This window comes from Pristiophorus japonicus, unplaced genomic scaffold, assembly GCF_044704955.1.
Source record: "Pristiophorus japonicus isolate sPriJap1 unplaced genomic scaffold, sPriJap1.hap1 HAP1_SCAFFOLD_275, whole genome shotgun sequence".
Classification (NCBI taxonomy): domain Eukaryota; kingdom Metazoa; phylum Chordata; class Chondrichthyes; family Pristiophoridae; genus Pristiophorus; species Pristiophorus japonicus.
This window is the reverse complement of record NW_027252505.1, coordinates 1-19605: the sequence shown is the minus strand read 5'-3', so window position 1 is coordinate 19605 and position 19605 is coordinate 1. Positions and strand designations below refer to the sequence as shown.

General features: G+C 43.7%; 1 protein-coding gene across 1 annotated transcript in view; it reads right to left on the bottom strand.

Moving 5' to 3' along the window:
• The window catches only part of LOC139247609 (uncharacterized), a 36500-nt gene extending 17381 nt beyond the window's left edge, over nt 1-19119 (bottom strand). Inside the window, exons 1-4 of the mRNA XM_070871681.1 lie at nt 19083-19119; nt 9803-9947; nt 9510-9586; nt 9249-9416 (exon numbers count right to left, since the gene is read on the bottom strand). Coding sequence (XP_070727782.1) covers nt 9249-9416; nt 9510-9586; nt 9803-9947; nt 19083-19119 — 427 coding nt within the window. The remainder of the gene's footprint in view (nt 1-9248; nt 9417-9509; nt 9587-9802; nt 9948-19082) is intronic.
• Between the last annotated feature and the right edge of the window lie 486 nt (nt 19120-19605).

The following is a 19605-nucleotide window of genomic DNA, read 5'->3' as shown; positions in this document are numbered from 1 at the left end:
ACTTTCAGTGACTAATGTACCATGACACCCAGGTCTCGTTGCACCTCCCCTTTTCCTCATCTGCCGCCATTCAGATAATATTCTGCCTTTGTGTTTTTGCCCCCAAACCGGATAACCTCACATTTATCGACATTATACTGCATCTGCCATGCACTTGCCCACTCACCTAAACTGTGCAAATCACCCTGCAGCCTCGTAGCATCCTCCTCACAGTTCACACCGCCACCAATTTAGTGTCATCTGCAAACTTGGAGTTATTACACTCAATTCCTTCCTTCGTGAAGACAGAACCAAAGTATTTGTTCAACTGGTCTGCCATTTTGTTCCCCATTATAAATTCACCTGATTCTGACTGCAAGGGACCTACGTTTGTCTTCACTAATCTTTTTCTCTTCACATATCTACAGAAGCTTTTGCAGTCAGTGTTTATGTTCCCTGCAAGCTTCCTCTCATACTCTATTTTCCCCCTCCTAAGTAAACCCTTTGTCCTCCTCTGCTGAATTCTAAATTTCTTCCAGTCCTCAGGTTTGCTGCTTTTTTTGGCCAATTTATATGCTTCTTCCTTGGATTTAACACTATCCTTAATTTCCCTTGTTAGCCATGGTTGAGCCACCTTCCCCGTTTTATTTTTACTCCAGACAGGGATGTACAATTGTTGAAGTTCATCCATGTGATCTTTAAATGTTTGCCATTGCCTATCCACCGTCAACCCTTTAAGTATTATTTGCTAGTCAATTCTAGCCAATCCACGTCTCATACCATCAAAGTTACCTTTCCTTAAGTTCAGGACCCTAGTTTCTGAATTAACTGTGTCACTCTCCATCTTAATAAAGAATTCTACGATATTATGGTGACTCTTCCCCAAGGGGCCTCGCGCAACAAGATTGCTAATTAGTCCCTTCTCATTACACATCACCCAGTCTAGGATGGCCAGCCCTCGAGTTGGTTCCTCGACATATTGGTCGAGAAAACCATCCCTAATACACTCCAGGAAATCTTCCTCCACCGTATTGCTACCAGTTTGGTTAGCCCAATCTATATGTAGATTAAAGTCGTCCATGATAACTGCTGTACCTTTATTGAACGCATCCCTAATTTCTTGTTTGATGCTGTCCCCAACCTCACTACTACTGTTTGGTGGTCTGTGCACAACTCCCACTAGCATTTTCTGCCCTTTGATTTTCCGCAGCTCCACCCATACAGATTCCACATCCTCCAAGCTAATGTCCTTCCTTACTATTGCGTTAATTTCCTCTTTAACCAGCATCGCTACTCCACCTCCTTTTCCTTTCTGTCTATCCTTCCTGAATGTTGAATACCCCTGGATGTTGAGTTCCCAGCCTTGGAGGAACGACACGTGGTTCCACGCAAGGAAAACGATTGGGATAAAATAAGCAAGGCCATTTTAAAGCAGGCCAACAACCCGCCATTTTTGAATGAACTGCTTGAAATTGGTAACCAACGTAAAAGTCCAGCTGTAACGAGCAAAATGTTGTTGAGCGATGTCAGGTGCAAATTGCAATCTGCCAATGTAGCGGGCGAACACCTAACGGTCGTATACAGGTCCAGCGAGCAACCCAATGCTGTCGCCTGCGTCCCTGGGACCAGAACGATGTATCATAAAGTGTCCCAACAGCTGACAGAAGTAGAGAATCGCAGAGTAAACGACCGCCGAAAAGCAGAGCCACCGGTAGCGATACCCTGCCTCAGATCAGTTTAACATTGCAGGCACCCGATGGCATGAACCGCCATGGGCCAGAAACAATAAATTGCACCTATGTTCGCAGTTGGCTACTGTCGCCCACCACCTGGGTGGAAAAAGCGCAGCCCACAAACCCACTGGCAATGCTCAAGAGCGAAGGGTCACCTGCAACTGCTCCTCCGAACAGGACCTGGACCAGCCAGGATCCCAAACTAGAGAGTGCTCACAACGGTGCCCTCAAGGAAAGCGAGTCAGCAGTCCCCTGTGAACTACTAGACAAGACGAGGCAGTCCCACCGTCACTGAGACAAAACGCTCACTCGCTCAGACCGCTTCCCAGGGACCAGCAGCAACTGTGCAAACGAAAAGGACAGGGAGGTCACAGACACATCAGCTGTCTTTGGGCCTACCCGACACTAGGAGTAACGGCAAGAGCCCTGAGCTCCGGCAACTCGAGCAAAATGAGCTCACCTCGCCCACAGACTCACTAGCATGGGTCGCTACTCCACCACCAGACGACCCGGATCTTATCCGGCCGTGCTGGAACTAGACTGTCCTTGTGTACCTGTACTGATATACCTGTACTGATCATGTAAATGTACCACACAAAAAGAAACCCAACAAATGTACCAAGCTGTAAATGTAAAACCCATGTGATGAACTTGAATGCAACTTACATGTAATGGGCCATCAGCATGATCTGTGTGTGTGGGGCGGGGGGGTGGGGAGAATGGAGTAGTCATGGATTCACAACCAGAAACCACGGGGACCTCCACTGGCAACAAATCTCACTACCAACCCACCCAAGCTAGAAACGACCCTCCAATGGTCAACCAGGAAGAGCAAAGCCCAGGTCACCGTCAATGTACGAGTCAATTTGCATTAAAGACTTGGGGGGAAGTGATGTCATGTATGTAGACCATGTATACTAACTGTATAGTCACATCAGGTGTGCCACCAGAGGGCACTGCGGTGGGAGACCTGAGGATCACCTGTACAGGTGTGCAGGGCCCAGTATAAAAGGCTGCCCACCATGCTTGTGTCTCACTCTGGAGTTACAATAAATGGGACTAAGGTCACAACAGCTCAAGTACAATACTAGACCTCATGGAGTCAGTCATAAGAGTATTAAAGATGTAATACATACAAAATGGCCAAAACTAGTGGGAGGACAGAAGATTGGGAAGCTTTTAAAAGGCAGCAAAGACAGACTTAGAGGGCACTAACAATATTCCGACAGTGGATAGTCAAGGGCTATGGGGGGGAGGAACTTGACACAATCACAATCACTAAGGAGGTGGTACTCAGTAAGATGATGGGACTAAAGACAGATAAATTGCCTGGACCTGATGGCTTGCATCCTCGGGTCTGAAGAGAAGTAGCAGCAGGGATAGTGGAGGCATTGGTTGTAATTTACTAAAATTCCATGGATTCTGGGGAGGTCCCAGCAGATTGGAAAACTGCAAATGTAACACCCCTATTTAAAAAAGGAGGCAGACAAAAAGCAGGAAATTATAGACATCTGTGGTTGGGAAATTGTTGGAGTCCATTATTAAAGAAGCAGCAGCAGGACATTTGGAAAAGCATAATTCAGTCAGGCAGAGTCAGCATGGATTTATGAGGGGGAAGTCATGTTTGACAAACTTGCTGGATTCTTTGAGGATGTAACGATAAAGGGGTAACCAGCGGATGTGGTGTATTTAGACTTCCAGAAGGCATTTGACAAGGTGCGACATAAGAGGTTACTGCACAAGGGGCTGGGGGTAATATATTAGCATTGATAGAGGATTGGCTAACTAACAGAAAACAGAGTGTTGGGATAAATGGTTCATTCTCAGGTTGGAAATCAGTAATGGTGGGGTGCCGCAGGGATCAGTGCTGGGACCCCAACTATTTACGACTTGGATGAAGGGACCGAGTGTAATGTAGCCAAGTTTTCTGACGATACAAAGATGGGAGGAAAAGCAATGCGTGAGGAGGACACAAAAAATCTGCAAAAGGACATAGACAGGCTAAGTGAGTGGGCAAAAAATTGGCAGATGGAGTTTTATGTTGGAAAGTGTGAGGTCATGCACGTTGGTAGAAAAAAATCAATCAAAGAGCAAGTTATTATTTAAATGGAGAAAGATTGCAAAGTGCTGCAGTACAGCGGGACCTGGGGGTACTTGTGCATGGAACACAAAAGGATAGTATGCAGGTACAGCAAGTGATCAGGAAGGCCAATGGAATCTTGGCTTTTATTGCAAACGGGATGGAGTATAAAAGCAGGGAAGTCTTGCTACAGTTATACAGAGTATTGTTGAGGCCACACCTGGAATACTGTGTACAGTTTTAGTTTCCATACTTATGAAAGGATACACTTGCTTTGGAGGCAGTTCAGAGAAGGTTCACTAGGTTGATTACGGAGATGAGGGGGTTGACTTATGAGGAAAGGTTGAGGAGGTTGGGCCTCTATTCATTGGAATTCAGGAGAATGAGAGGTGATCTTTTCAAAACGTATAAGATTATGAGGAGGCTTGACAAGGTAGATGCAGATTGGCCAGGAGTTGCTCTGTTTTTTTTGGAGCAACTTGAATTTTCTGGAGTATCTTAAAAATCCCCATTTTGCACATTCAATTTGCGACAGTGTCAGTGAGTTAGCAAGGATTTTTTTTAGTTTAGTTTAGTTTTTCTCAAAAGGGGGTGTTACCAGCCACCGACGCCAATTTTAGCCATTTAGGCCACTTTGGCCAGCTAATACTTACTCTAAATCTACTTAGGCCAGCGTATGTGGCCACTTCAGAAAACCCCTGCGGAGCGTTAACAAATCAGCGCAGGTAGGTATATCGGAGGCCAGCAGAACTTAATGACTGGACTAAAGAATGTGAATAGGATTAAACAGCTATACAGGACATAGAAACATAGAAAATAGGCGCAGGAGCAGGTCATTCTGCCTTTGAGACTGCACCACCATTCAATATGATCATGGCTGATCATGCAACTTCAGTACCCCATTCCTGCTTTCTCTCCATACCCCCTGATCCCTTTAGCCGTAAGGGCCACATCTAACTCCCTTTTGAATATATCTAACAGAGAATTCCACAGGTTCAGAATTCTCTGAGTGAAGAAGTTTCTCCTCATCTCGGTCCTAAATGGCTCACCCCTTATCCTTAGACTGTGACCCCTGGTTCTGGACTTCCCCAACATCGGGAACATTCTTCCTGTATCTAACCTGTCCAGTCCCATCAGAATTTTACATGTTTCTATGAGATCCCCTCTCATCCTTCTAAACTCCAGTGAATACAGGCCCAGTCGATCCAGTCTCTCCTCATATGTCAGTCTTGCCATGAGGGTATCAGTCTGGTGAACCTTCGCTGCACTCCCTCAATAGCAAGAACATCCTTCCTCAGATTAGAAGACCAAAACTGAACACAATATTCCAGGTGAGGCCTCACCAAGGCCCTGTACGACCACCCAGCTTAGTATCATGTGCAAACTTGGAGATATTACATTCAATTCCTTCGTTTAAATCATTAATGTATATTATAAATAGCTGGGGTTCCAGTACTGAACCCTGCGGCACCCCACTTGTCACTGCCTGCCATTCTGAAAAGGACTCGTTTATTCCCACTTTTTGCTTCCTGTCTGCCAACCAGTTGTCTATCCACGTCAGTACATTACCCCCACTACCATGTGCCTTAATTTTGCACACTAATCTCTCGTGTGGGACCTTGTCAAAAGCCTTGTGAAAGTCCAAATGCACCACATCCACTGGTTCTCCCCTGTCCACTCTACTCGTTACATCCTCAAAAAACTCTAAAAGATTTGTCAATGATGATTTCCCCTTCATAATTCCATGCTGAATTGGACCGATCCTGTCACTGCTTTCCAAATGCGCTGCTATTACATCTTTAATAATTGATTTCAGCATTTTCTCCAATACTGATGTCAGGCTAACCGGTCTATAATTCCGTGTTTTCTCTCTCCCTCCTTTTTTAAAAAGTGGGGTTACATTAGCTACCCTCCAATCCATAGGAACTGAACCAAAGTCCATGGAATGTTGGAAAATGACCACCAATGCATCTACTATTTCTAGGGCCACTTCTTTAAGTACTCTGGGATGCAGACTATCAGGCCCTGAAGATTTATCGGCCTTCAGTCCCTTCAATTTCCCCAACACCATTTCCTGACTAGTAAGGATTTCCCTCAGTTCCCCCTTCTCGCCAGAACCTCGGTCCCCTAGTATTTTTGGGAGGTTATTCGGACAGAACCAAAGTATTTGTTCATCATATGACAAACTTCGCAAAGTTAATTTACTATACAACAGAAGCATTGATGGAAGCTTAAACTACAAAAATAGAAGTAAAGGATAGTTGAATTAAATTGCCCTAATCTCACAACTATTTTAAACAACTATTTCTTTGCAATAATTATACTGAGCCAAAGTTGAGCCCATATTATCTAAATAAAGTCTACTTCAATAAATAAGATATTCTCTCAGTGTTCCTCCGTCGCTTATGTTCTTCTGTCACAATAGCCCTGCCCACCCGCCCCGAGCCCTGGCCGAGTGACCAATCAATGCGATTTCTAGATAATTAAAGCTGAAAATCAAATACCCCTCGTCACAGCAACATTTGCCGGTATCAGGTCCCACACTCACAGCAACACACTGAGAGGCTGGGGATTCCAGCAGTCAGTATGATGATGATGATCAGGTCCCACACTGCAGCAACACACTGAGAGGCTGGGGATTCCAGCAGTCGGTATGATGATGATGATCATGTCTCACACTGCAGCAACACACTGAGAGGCTGGGGATTCCAGCAGTCGGTATGATGATGATGATGATCAGGTCCCACACTGCAGCAACACACTGAGAGGCTGGGGATTCCAGCAGTCGGTATGATGATGATGATCAGGTCCCACACTGCAGCAACACACTGAGAGGCTGGGGATTCCAGCAGTCGGTGTGATGATGATGATGATCAGGTCCCACACTGCAGCAACACACTGAGAGGCTGGGGATTCCAGCAGTCAGTATGATGATGATGATCAGGTCGCACACTGCAGCAACACACTGAGAGGCTGGGGATTCCAGCAGTCGGTATGATGATGATGATCAGGTCCCACACTGCAGCAACACACTGAGAGGCTGGGGATTCCAGCAGTCGGTATGATGATGATGATGATCAGGTCCCACACTGCAGCAACACACTGAGAGGCTGGGGATTCCAGCAGTCGGTATGATGATGATGATGATCAGGTCCCACACTGCAGCAACACACTGAGAGGCTGGGGATTCCAGCAGTCGGTATGATGATGATGATGATCAGGTCTCACACTGCAGCAACACACTGAGAGGCTGGGGATTCCAGCAGTCGGTATGATGATGATGATGATCAGGTCCCACACTGCAGCAACACACTGAGAGGCTGGCAGTGTGAGCTGCGAGGAGGATGCTATTAGGCTGCAGAGTGACTTGGATAGGTTAGGTGAGTGGGCAAATGCATGGCAGATGAAGTATAATGTGGATAAATGTGAGGTTATCCACTTTGGTGGTAAAAACAGAGAGACAGACTATTATCTGAATGGTGACAGATTAGGAAAAGGGAAGGTGCAACGAGACCTGGGTGTCATGGTACATCAGTCATTGAAGGTTGGCATGCAGGTACAGCAGGCGGTTAAGAAAGCAAATGGCATGTTGGCCTTCATAGCGAGGGGATTTGAATACAGGGGCAGGGAGGTGTTGCTACAGTTGTACAGGGCCTTGGTGAGGCCACACCTGGAGTATTGTGTACAGTTTTGGTCTCCTAACTTGAGGAAGGACATTCTTGCTATTGAGGGAGTGCAGCGAAGGTTCACCAGACTGATTCCCGGGATGGCGGGACTGACCTATCAAGAAAGATTGGATCAACTGGGCTTGTATTCACTGGAGTTCAGAAGAATGAGAGGGGACCTCATAGAAACGTTTAAAATTCTGACGGGTTTAGACAGGTTAGATGCAGAAAGAATGTTCCCAATGTTGGGGAAGTCCAGAACCAGGGGTCACAGTCTGAGGATAAGGGGTAAGCCATTTAGGACCGAGATGAGGAGAAACTTCTTCACCCAGAGAGTGGTGAACCTGTGGAATTCTCTACCACAGAAAGTAGTTGAGGCCAATTCACTAAATATATTCAAAAGGGAGTTAGATGAAGTCCTTACTACTCGGGGGATCAAGGGTTATGGCGAGAAAGCAGGAAGGGGGTACTGAAGTTTCATGTTCAGCCATGAACTCATTGAATGGCGGTGCAGGCTAGAAGGGCTGAATGGCCTGCTCCTGCACCTATTTTCTATGTTTCTATGTTTCTATTCCAGCAGTCGGTATGATGATGATGATCGGGTCCCACATTGCAGCAACACACTGAGATGCTGGGGGCGAGGATCCACTGTGCATATGCAGACAGTGTTTTCAGCGCGGGACGCTGGCTTCGCCCCTGACTCAACTGGCCAAGCTGCGCGAAGACCCTGGAGAGGCCAGACAGCGGCCAAAGTGGGGAGCAATTTTGTCGGAGCATGTTTCAACGTAGAAAAACGGCACATCTCCGGTGAATGCGTCAAAAAAAGGGGTGGGCCAATTTTGAGCCCAATGTTTCTACTGATAGGGGAGACTAGAACTAGGGGGTATAATCTTAGAATATGGGGCCGCCCATTTAAAACTGAGATGAGTTGTAAATCTGTGGAATCCGCTGCTTCAGAGAGCTGTGGAAGCTGTGTCGTTGAATAAATTTAAGACAGAGATCGACAGTTTCTTAACCGATAAGGGGATAAGGGGTTATGGGGAGTGGGTGGGGAAATAGACCTGAGTTCATGATCGGATCAGCCATGATCATATTAAATGGCAGAGCAGGTTCGAAGGGTCAAATGGCGTACTCCTGCTCCTATTCCTTATGTTCTTATCTCTGACTGTACATCACATTATAAATACAACAATTCCAGAAAATTTGGATGAGGAGAAGTTACTTACATAACTGTACATCTGGGAAGGTTTTCTATAACAGAAGATTTGTTTCTAATCACTAAGTTAGACAGTCTGAGCTAAACTCAATGCTGTTTACACTCTTTCACTTTCTCTGTCCAATGGGAAAATGCCACTCCAGTGATGGGAAATCATCCTGGCAAGTACGGTATCCCTAAAAGGACAATAAGACTCCAAACGGAAAACTCCAACCATTACAACTGGAGCCCGAATACCAGACACCAGTCTTTCTATAACCCCGAATATCCCAATCCCACTCCCCGTGACCTGTAAACCCTGGAGAGGGAGGATGGGGTACCCAGTGCTACACTGGGGGTCTATCGCCATCAGTGGGTCCCGCAGGGAACAGAGTGTCCGACACACACAGAGAACAGCGTCTGATTCAGCTCCCTGGAGCTTTGGTGAAAAGACCACTTTGTGTTTCAGGTCCTTTACCCGTTGTGTCCCTTACAACAGGAGGGGCCCGCCCCGTGTAACTTTCTTATTGTTGTGGGTGGGTGACACGGGACATCCCAGAGTCACCCTTCTGGGTCATTCACAATGCGCAATGTACCTGTGCAATAAACATCGCAACCGGTGGGGTTTGTCGGCTTCAACTGGTAAACGGAGTAACTGGTGCAGTTTTTGATCTTTATCTCCCGGGTCAGGTAGCAGTTATCTCCATCCCAGCTAAAACAAACTGTCCTTGTCACTTCTCCCTGGCCCACGGTGGGATGAGTTCCTGAAATGAGGATTATAAATATTGCAGAATGTAACCAAGGTGAACAGTGCTGGAGAGTGAATGTAAATCTGAGATTATAAAGTCTGAAAGTACCGTTTAACCAGCCTGAGCCAAGTGTGGAGCAGTGATATTCTGGGACCACAGTCTCCGGAATCTTCTTTCCGCCAGAACTGAAACAACAATCACACAGTCAGCCCCTGAACTGGTGGCAACGATCAACTGATAGAAGCTGTTCCCCTTTCCCTGTATCCACTCCCTGCCCCATTGCTCTGACTGATAATCCCGCTCTCTCTACACAACCGCTTCCTAATCTCACACTTCGCTCTCAGTTCGACATTTACTCCTGGTTTATTGACTAGTTTATCTGCCATTTCCCCTCACGTTACCTTTTAAATCTGTACCATCCTTGGACAAGATCCTGATCACACCGATAGTTTCCGATGCACTCAGTCCCACCACAATCCGTGCTCCTCCAGGGCTGGTCCAGGACTGTGTGATTTTCACACGGGTCAGTGAGTGCGGAGTCTGCGACTGAGTGACAGAAAGATGTTTAATGTTAATATAGAGCACAGTTAATGTTACACAGCGACTTGTACCCCCCGAAGCACCAATAACATCAGTCTCACTCTCCGCCCTGGTACAAAACCCCCAAATGAAAGCTGGATCCTTTTCTCCTTCTCTAAATCAGGTTTCCATCTGTCTCCCAGCTCAGCCTCCCCTCCAACTCACTGCTCACAGACAGATCTCATGGGGTATCTCAGTCCCTGGGTGAACACTGAGTGTAGAGGGTGGGGACACTGGATGTCAGTGGGAGATACCATGGGGTATCTCAGTCCCCTGGGTGAACACTGAGTGTAGAGGGTGAAGACACTCGATGGTCAGTGAGAGATACAATGGGGTTTCTCAGTCCCTGGGTGAACACTGAGTGTAGATGGTGGGGACACTGGATGGTCAGTGGGAGATACCATGGGGTAGCGAGTTGGTCTTACCGCAGGTGAAGGGTCCACAGCCAGCTAGGGAATGGAAGACCAGCAGGAAGAGCAGTGCAAGGAAGGCAGTGCAGGGGTCCCCTGCGGTCATCCCCCTGCAAAACAGATACACTGCTTTGAGTACTGTTGAGGGGGATGACTCATCAGGGGAGGGCAGCAGCAGCCAAGTTCATGGCACCGTGGCTGGCTCTGTTGCACAGGACGGCAGGAAAAAGAGTGGGAGAGCGCTAGTGATAGGGGATTCAATTGTAAGGGGAATAGATAGGCGTTTCTGCGGCCGCAACCGAGACTCTAGGATGGTATGTTGCCTCCCTGGTGCAAGAGTCAAGGATATTTTGCAGTGGGTGCAGGACATTCTGAAAAGGGAGGGTGAACAGCCAGTTGTCATGGTGCACATTGGTACTAACGACATAGGTAAAAAAAGGGATGAGATCCTACGAGACAAATTTAAGGAGCTAGGAGCTAAATTAAAAAGTAGGACCTCAAAAGTAGTAATCTCGGGATTGCTACCAGTGCCACGTGCTAGTCAGAGTAGGAATCGCAGAATAGCGCAGATGAATACGTGGCTTGAGCAGTGGTGCAGCAGCGAGGGATTCAAATTCTTGGGGCATTGGAACCGGTTCTGCGGGAGGTGGGACAAGTATAAACCGGATGGTCTGCACCTGGGCAGGACCGGAACCAATGTCCCAGGGGGAGTGTTTGCTAGTGCTGTTGGGAAGGAGTTAAACTAATATGGCAGGGGGATGGGAACCAATGCAGGGAGACAGAGGGAAACAAAATGGAGACAGAAGCAAAAGACAGAAAGGAGATGAGTAAAAGTGGAGGGCAGAGAAACCCAAGGCAAAAAACAAAAAGAGCCAATGTACAGCAAAATTGTAAAGGGTCAAAGTGTAATAAAAAGGCAAGCCTGAAAGCTCGGTGCCTCAATGCAAGGAGTATTCTGAGCTAGTTAGAGTGGGTGAGAGCTCAGATGAACAGGACCCCAAGAAAGAATGCAAAAGGCAGGAGGCAACAGAGCAGACTAGCACTGGGGTAAGTGTAAACCACAAGGTGATAAGAAGGGACAATATGTATGAATATATAGGGCTGCAGGAGGGGTCAAAACTAAAAATCATGGTTTAAAAACTAGGATTAAAACACTTTACCTAAACGCACGCAGCATTCGAAATAAAGTAAATGAGTTGACGGCACAAATCATTACAAATGGGTATGATTTGGTGGCCATTACAGAAATGTGGTTGCAGGGTGGCCAAGACTGGGAATTAAACATACACGGGTATCTGACAATTCGGAAGGATAGACAAGAAGGGAAAGGAGGTGGGGTAGCTCTGTTAATAAAGGATGATATCAGAGCAGTTGTGAGAGATGATATTGGCTCCAATGAACAAAATGTTGAATCATTGTGGGTGGAGATTAGAGATAGTAAGGGGAAAAAGTCACTGGTGAGCATAGTTTATAGGCCCCCAAATAATAACTTCACGGTGGGGCGGACAATAATCAAGGGAATAATAGAGGCATGTGAAAAAGGAACGGCAGTAAACATGGGGGATTTTAACCTACATATCGATTGGTCAAGTCAAATCGCACGGGGTAGCCTGGAGGAGGAATTCATAGAATGCATACGGGATTGTTTCTTAGAACAGTATGTTACAGAACCTACAAGGGAGCAAGCTATCTTAGATCTGGTCCTGTGTAATGAGACGGGAATAATAAATGATCCCCTAGTAAAAGATCCTCTCGGAATGAGTGATCACAGTATGGTTGAATTTGTAATACAGATTGAGGGTGAGGAAGTAGTGTCTCAAACGAGCATACTATGCTTAAACAAAGGGGACTACAGTGGGATGAGGGCAGAGTTAGTTAAAGTAGACTGGGAACATAGACTAAACGGTGGCACAATTGAGGAACAGTGGAGGACTTTAAGGAGCTCTTTCATAGGGCTCAACAAAAATATATTCCAGTGAAAAAGAAGGGCGGTAAGAGAAGGGATAACCAGCTGTGGATAACCAAGGAAATAAAGGAGAGTATCAAATTAAAAACCAATTCATATAAGGTGGCCAAGGTTAGTGGGAAACGAGCAGATTGGGAAAATTTTAAACGACAGCAAAGAATGACTAAGAAAGCAATAAAGAAAGGAAAGATAGATTACGAAAGTAAACTTGCGCAAAACATAAAAACAGATAGTAAAAGCTTTTACCGATATATAAAGCGGAAGAGAGTGACTAAAGTAAATGTTGGTCCCTTAGAAGATGAGAAGGGGGATTTAATAATGGGAAATGTGGAAATGGCTGAGACCTGAAACAACTATTTTGCTTCGGTCTTCACAGTGGAAGACACAAAAACCATGCCAAAAATTGCTGGTCACGGGAATGTGGGAAGGGAGGACCTTGAGACAATCACTATCACTAGGGAGGTAGTGCTGGACAGGCCAATGGGACTCAAGGTAGACAAGTCCCCTGGTCCTGATGAAATGCATCCCAGGGTATTAAAAGAGATGGTGGAAGTTATAGCAGATGTATTCGTTATAATCGACCAAAATCTCTGGACTCTGGGGAGGTACCAGCGGAATGGAAAGCAGCTAATATAACGCCTCTGTTTAAAAAAGGGGGCAGACAAAAGGCAGGTAACTATAGGCCGGTTAGTTTAACATCTGTAGTGGGGAAAATGCTTGAAGCTATCATTAAGGAAGAAATAGCGGGACATCTAGATAGGAATAGTGCAATCAAGCAAACGCAACATGGATTCATGAAGGGGAAATCGTGTTTAACTAATTTACTGGAATTCTTTGAGGATATAACGAGCATGGTGGATAGAGGTGTACCGATGGATGTGGTGTATTTAGATTTCCAAAAGGCATTCGATAAGGTGCCACACAAAAGGTTACTGCAGAAGATAAAGGTACGTGGAGTCAGAGGAAATGTATTAGCATGGATCGAGAATTGGCTGGCGAACAGAAAGCAGAGAGTCGGGATAAATGGCTCCCTTTCGGGTTGGAAATCGGTGGTTAGTGGTGTGCCACAGGGATCGGTGCTGGGACCACAACTGTATACAATATGCATAGATGACCTGGAAGAGGGGACAGAGTGTAGTGCAACAAAATTTTCATATAACACAAAGAGTTGTGGGAAAGCGGGTAGTGTAGAGGACACAGAGAGGCTGCAAAGAGATTTAAATAGGTTAAGCGAATGGGCTAAGGTTTGGCAGATGGAATAGAATGTCGGAAAATGTGAATTTATCCACCTTGGGAAAAAAAAACAGTAAAAGGGAATATTATTTGAATGGGGAGAAATTACAACATGCTGCGGTGCAGAGGGACCTGGGAGTCCTTGTGCATGAAACTCTTTTTGGGAGTAAACAAAAAACATTAAACCGCGCCCCCCCGATCTGGGGGAAAACACCAACCATTTACAAGGCCCTTTTTTTTATTTTTTGGGGGGTTTTTTTGGGCACAGAATTGAATTTTTTCCAAGTGCCCCCTATAAAAGGGGAGGGGGGACACTAAAAGCACCGGCAATTAAAACAAATTAACTTAAAAACATAAAATCAAATTAAAATTTGGTTGCCGGGCGTGATGATGCACTCCAGTCCCTCCGGTGCCCACCTCTCGTGAATCCCAAAAAGTTAGTTTGCAGGTGAAGCAGGTAATCAGGAAGGCGAATGGAATGTTGGCCTTCATTGCGAGAGGGATGGAGTACAAAAGCAGGGAGGTCCTGCTGCAACTGTATAGGGTATTGGTGAGGCCACACCTGGAGTACTGCGTGCAGTTTTGGTCACCTTACTTAAGGAAGGATGTACTGGCTTTGGAGGGGGTACAGAGACGATTCACTAGGCTGATTCCGGAGATGAGGGGGTTACCTTATGATGATAGATTGAGTAGACTGGGTCTTTACTCGTTGGAGTTCAGAAGGATGAGGGGTGATCTTGTCGAAACATTTAAAATAATGAAAGGGATAGACAAGATAGAGACAGAGAGGTTGTTTCCACTGGTCGGGGAGACTAGAACTAGGGGGCACAGCCTCAAAATACGGGGGAGCCAATTTAAAACCGAGTTGAGAAGGAATTTCTTCTCCCTGAGGGTTGTGAATCTGTGGAATTCTCTGCCCAAGGAAGCAGTTGAGGCTGGCTCATTGAATGTATTCAAGTCACAGAAAGATAGATTTTTAACCAATAAAGGAATTAAGGGTTATGGGGAGCGGGCGGGTAAGTGGAGCTGAGTCCACGGTCAGTTCAGCCATGATCTTTTTGAATGGCGGAGCAGGCTCGAGGGGCTAGATGGCCTACTCCTGTTCCTAATTCTTATGTTCTTATGTTCTTATGTATCTCAGTCCCCAGGTGAACACAGTGTAGATGGTGGGGGCACTCGATGGTCAGTGGGAGATACCATGGGGTATCTCAGTCCCTGGGTGAACATTGAGTGTAGATGGTGGGACACTGGATGGTCAGTGTCTCAGTCCTGGGGTGAAATTAGATTAGTATTAATTTGCTGTTCCTGGTTCTTCATTGATAAAACTAGATAATTTTATATATATGTCAATCATGTATATATTAATACTGAATATATTAATCAATTGGAGGCTGATTATCAAAAGTATTTTCACAATATATTATACAAATTGCCTGATAAATATTCTGATAGAATTGCTGAGCATATGAATATCACAGAATCATAGAATAGTACAGCACAGGAGACCATTCGGCCCATCGAGTCTGTGCTTGCTCTTTTAAACAGAAATCCAGTTAGTCCCGATCCCCTGTTCTTTCCCCACATCACTGCAGTTTTTTTTCCTTCCATTATTCATCCAATTGCCATTTGAAGGTTACTAGTGAATCTGTTTCCACCATCCTATTGGGCAGTGTATTCCAACTTTTCTTTTATTCGTTCCTGGGATCTGGGCGTCACTGCCCAGGCCAGCATTTATTGCCCATCCCTAATTGCCCCTTGAGAAGGTGGTGGTGAGCCGCCTTCCTGAACTGCTGCAGTCCGTGTGGTGAAGGTGCTCCCACAGTGCTGTTAGGGAGGGAGTTCCAGGATTTTGACCCAGCGACGATGAAGGAACGGCGATATATTTCCAAGTCAGGATGGTGTGTGACAGGGAGGGGAACTTGGAGGTGATGGTGTTCCCATGCACCTGCTGCCCTTATCCTTCTAGGTGGTAGAGGTTGTGGGTTTGGGAGGTGCTGCCGAAGAAGCCTTGGTGAGTTGCTTCAGTGCATCGTATAAATAATACACACTGCAGCCACGGTGCGTCGGTGGTGGAGGGAGTGAATGTTTAAATCCTTCTATCTGAATCCTTCATGATTGTAAGCACCTCTCTCAAATATCCTCTTCGCTTTCTCTACTCTGAGAAGAACTACCCCACTTTCTCCAGTCTATCAACGTAACGGCAATCCCACATCTCTGTACCCATTCTAGTAAATCTCTTCTGCACCCTCTCCAAAGCCTTCACCTGCTTCCTAAAGTCTGCTGCCCAGAATTGGACACAATTCTGCTGCTGGGCCCCAGCTCGTGAATTTAAATCAAATGTTTAAGATAAATTTAAGAACTAAATGTAAAGATGACAAATTAATGACAATGGGAAATATAAACAAACATACGGATATAAATGAGAATTTAAACGTACAAATACTTAAGTATCTGTATTACATTTAAACACCAAATACATCTGGCTAAATATTAGAAAGAATTGTGTAAATATAACGATAATTTTTACAGTAAATATCCGTTTCTGTCTAAATAAAGATCAGAGATCACAAATACCTAATAAACAATACAAATCAGTATTGTAAATGTTAAAAATCCATCACAAATGCATAATAAATTATATGAATCGATAATTTAAATATTAAATGTCTATTACAAATGCATAATAATATGAATCAATAATCAAATATAAATATCTATTACAGATACATAATAAATATATCAATCATGGGGGAATCTGGAACTAGGGGGCATAGTTTCACAATAAAGGGTCGCCCATTTAGGACGGAAATGAGGAGGAATTTCTTCTGTGGAATTCTCTGCCACAGAGAGCTGTGGAGGCTGGGTCATTGAATATATTTAAGGTGGAGATAGACAGATTTTTCAATAATAAGGGAGTCAAGACTTATGGGGAGCGGGCAGGGAAGAGGAGCTGAGGCCAAGATCAGATCGGCCATGATCTTACTGAATGGGGGAGGAGGCTCGAGGGGCCAAATGGCCAACTCCTGCTCCTGTTTCTTATGTTCTTATGCTCTATTACAATGCATAATAAATAATATGAATTGATAATGCAAATATTAATGATATATTACAATGCATAATAAATAAAATAAATCAGCAATGCAAACATTAAATATGATAACAAATGCATAATAATTAATATTAATCAAAGATGCATATGTGGAACATCTATCACAAATGCATTATAAATAATATGAAACAATAATGAAAATATTCAAGAATCATTACAAATTCATAATAAATAATATAAATCCATAATGCAAATAATGAGGATCTATTATAAAGGAATAATACATTATATCAGTCAGTGATGCAAAAATTAATGATATAATTTATTATGCATTTGTAATTTATGAATCAACAATGCAATATTTCAGTTTTATGAATAATATCAATCAGAATTGCAACTAATAAATATATATGACAAATGCATAATAATTAATATTAATCAAAGATACAAATGTGAAATATCTATCACAAATTTATAATAATAAATATGAATCAATAATGCAAATATTCAAGATCTATTACAAAGGAATAAGTTATATCAATCAGTAATGGAAAAATTAAAGATATATTACAAATGCATAATAAATAATATCAATCACAGATGCAAATGTGAAATAGCTATCACAAATACATTATAAAGAATATAAATCCATAATAAAAATATTAAATACTATACCAAATGCATAATAATTAATATTAATCACAGGTGCAAATGTGAAATAGCTATCACAAATACATTATAAATAACATGAATCAACAATGAAAATATTCAAGAATCATTACAAATGCATAATATGAATTAGTAATGAACACAATAAAGATACAGGGTATATATCAAATGCGTAATACATTGTATCAATCTGAAATGCAAAAATTAAAGAGTTTCAAAGGCATAATAATTAATATTAATCAGTAATGCAAATCTTAATCACTATTACAAATGCACAATCATTAATATAAATCAACAATGCAAGTGTAAAATATCTATCACATAATAAATAAATAATATAAATGAATAATACAAATATTTAAGATATATTAAAAATGCATATTGTATAATATGAACAATAATGCAAGTATTAAAGTCTCTTACAAATGTATAATAAATATCAATCAGTAATGCCAATATTAAAAATCTATTACAAATGAATAATAAATATCAACAACAACAACTTGTATTTATATAGCGCCTTTAATGGAGTAAAATGTCCCAAGATGCTTCACAAGTGTGTTATAAGACAACAATTTGACACCGAGTCAAATAACCAGATGACCAAAAGCTTGGTCAGAGAGGTAGGTTTTAAGGAGCTTTTTAAAGAAGGAGAGGGAGGCACAGAGACGGAGAGGGGATTTTAGAGGTTGGGGCCCATCAACTGAAGGCAAGGCCACCAATGGTGGAGCGATTATAATCAGGGATCCACAAGAGGGCAGAATTAGGGGAGCGCAGACATCTCGGGTGTTGTGAGGCTGGAGGAGATTACAGAGATCAGGAGGGGCGAGGGCCATGGAGGGATTTTAAAATAAGGATGAGAATTTTGAAATTGAGCCGTTCCTTAACTGGGAGTCAATGTAGGTCAGCGAGCACAGGGGGTGATGGGTGAACGAGACTTGGTGCGAGTTAGGACTCGGGCAGCCGAGCTTTGGATGATCTCAAGTTTACGTGGGGTAGAATGTGGGAGGACAGCCAGGAGTGCTTTGGAGTAGTCAGGTCTAGATGTAACAAAGGCCTGGATGAGGGTTTCAGCAGCAGATGAGCTGAGGCAGGCGATATTACAAAGGTGGAAATAGGGGGTTTTAGTTACGCTGCGAATATGTGGTCAAAAGCTCATTTCAGGGTCAAAAATAACACCAAGGTTGTGGACTGTGTTGTTCAGCCTCAGACAGATGTTAGGGAGAGAGGTGGAGTCAGTGACGAGGGAACGCAGTTTGTGGCGGGGCTAAAGACAATGGCTTCGGTCTTCCCAATATATAATTGGAGAAAATTTCTGCTCATCCAGTACTGGATGTCGGACAAGCAGTCTGACAATCAATTATGCAGCTATTAAATATCTATCACAAATGCATAATAAATAATATCAATCAATAATTCAAAAATTAGATATATTACAAATACATAATAAATATGAATCGATATTACAAATATTAAAGATATATTATAAATACATAATGAACTGAAAATTGCGGCCTCTCCAGGTGAGTACGACGTGCACACACAAAGAGACTTCGCCAACGCTGGTTCTCAGCTTGCAACGCATCCCCGGGAGAAGGACATCCGCGGAGCAGAGATGGGAGCTATTTGCCCAACTCTTGCCCAGCGAATGTCCTTCAAACTCTTACACCTGGTAAAAGCAGACGTACAGCTTACTTTTACCAGCGTAAGAGTTTTAAGACAGAGAAAATAATATATGTCATTCCTTGTAAGGGCATAAGGCAGTCAAGGGTTACGGGGAGCAGGCAGGGAAGCCAAGATCAGATCAGCCATGACCTTATTGAATGGCGGAGCAGACTCGAGGAGCCAGACGGCCTACTCCTGCTCCTATTTCTTCTGTTCTTATTTTTATATTTAAAAACCTGTCTATGAAGGGAAGTTTATTTTGAACACTATTAAAACATTTTTTTTAATTCACAAAACTAAAGTTTTCTCTCAAACATTTAATTTAATGCAATTTATATTAACTTAAAAAATGAAGTGTTTTCTTTATTTATGTCGGAGTTTCATTTGATTTTTATGATATTCTCACTGACAGTAACTGAGCTCGGAGCTCCCATTACTATGCACGAGAATACGACATTGCGGTTGGTGGTCCAGGCCCGCGTGATCCCAGGATACACATACGATCCTGAAAGGCATGTTCCCGTACGCTGGACTGAGCACAAGTCTATGTTCCTCCGGGACCACCAGGTATTTTCATAAAAAGAATTTCAGTCGGAGGCGTCCGCCCGTGAGAAGCCTCCATCCGCAATTTTC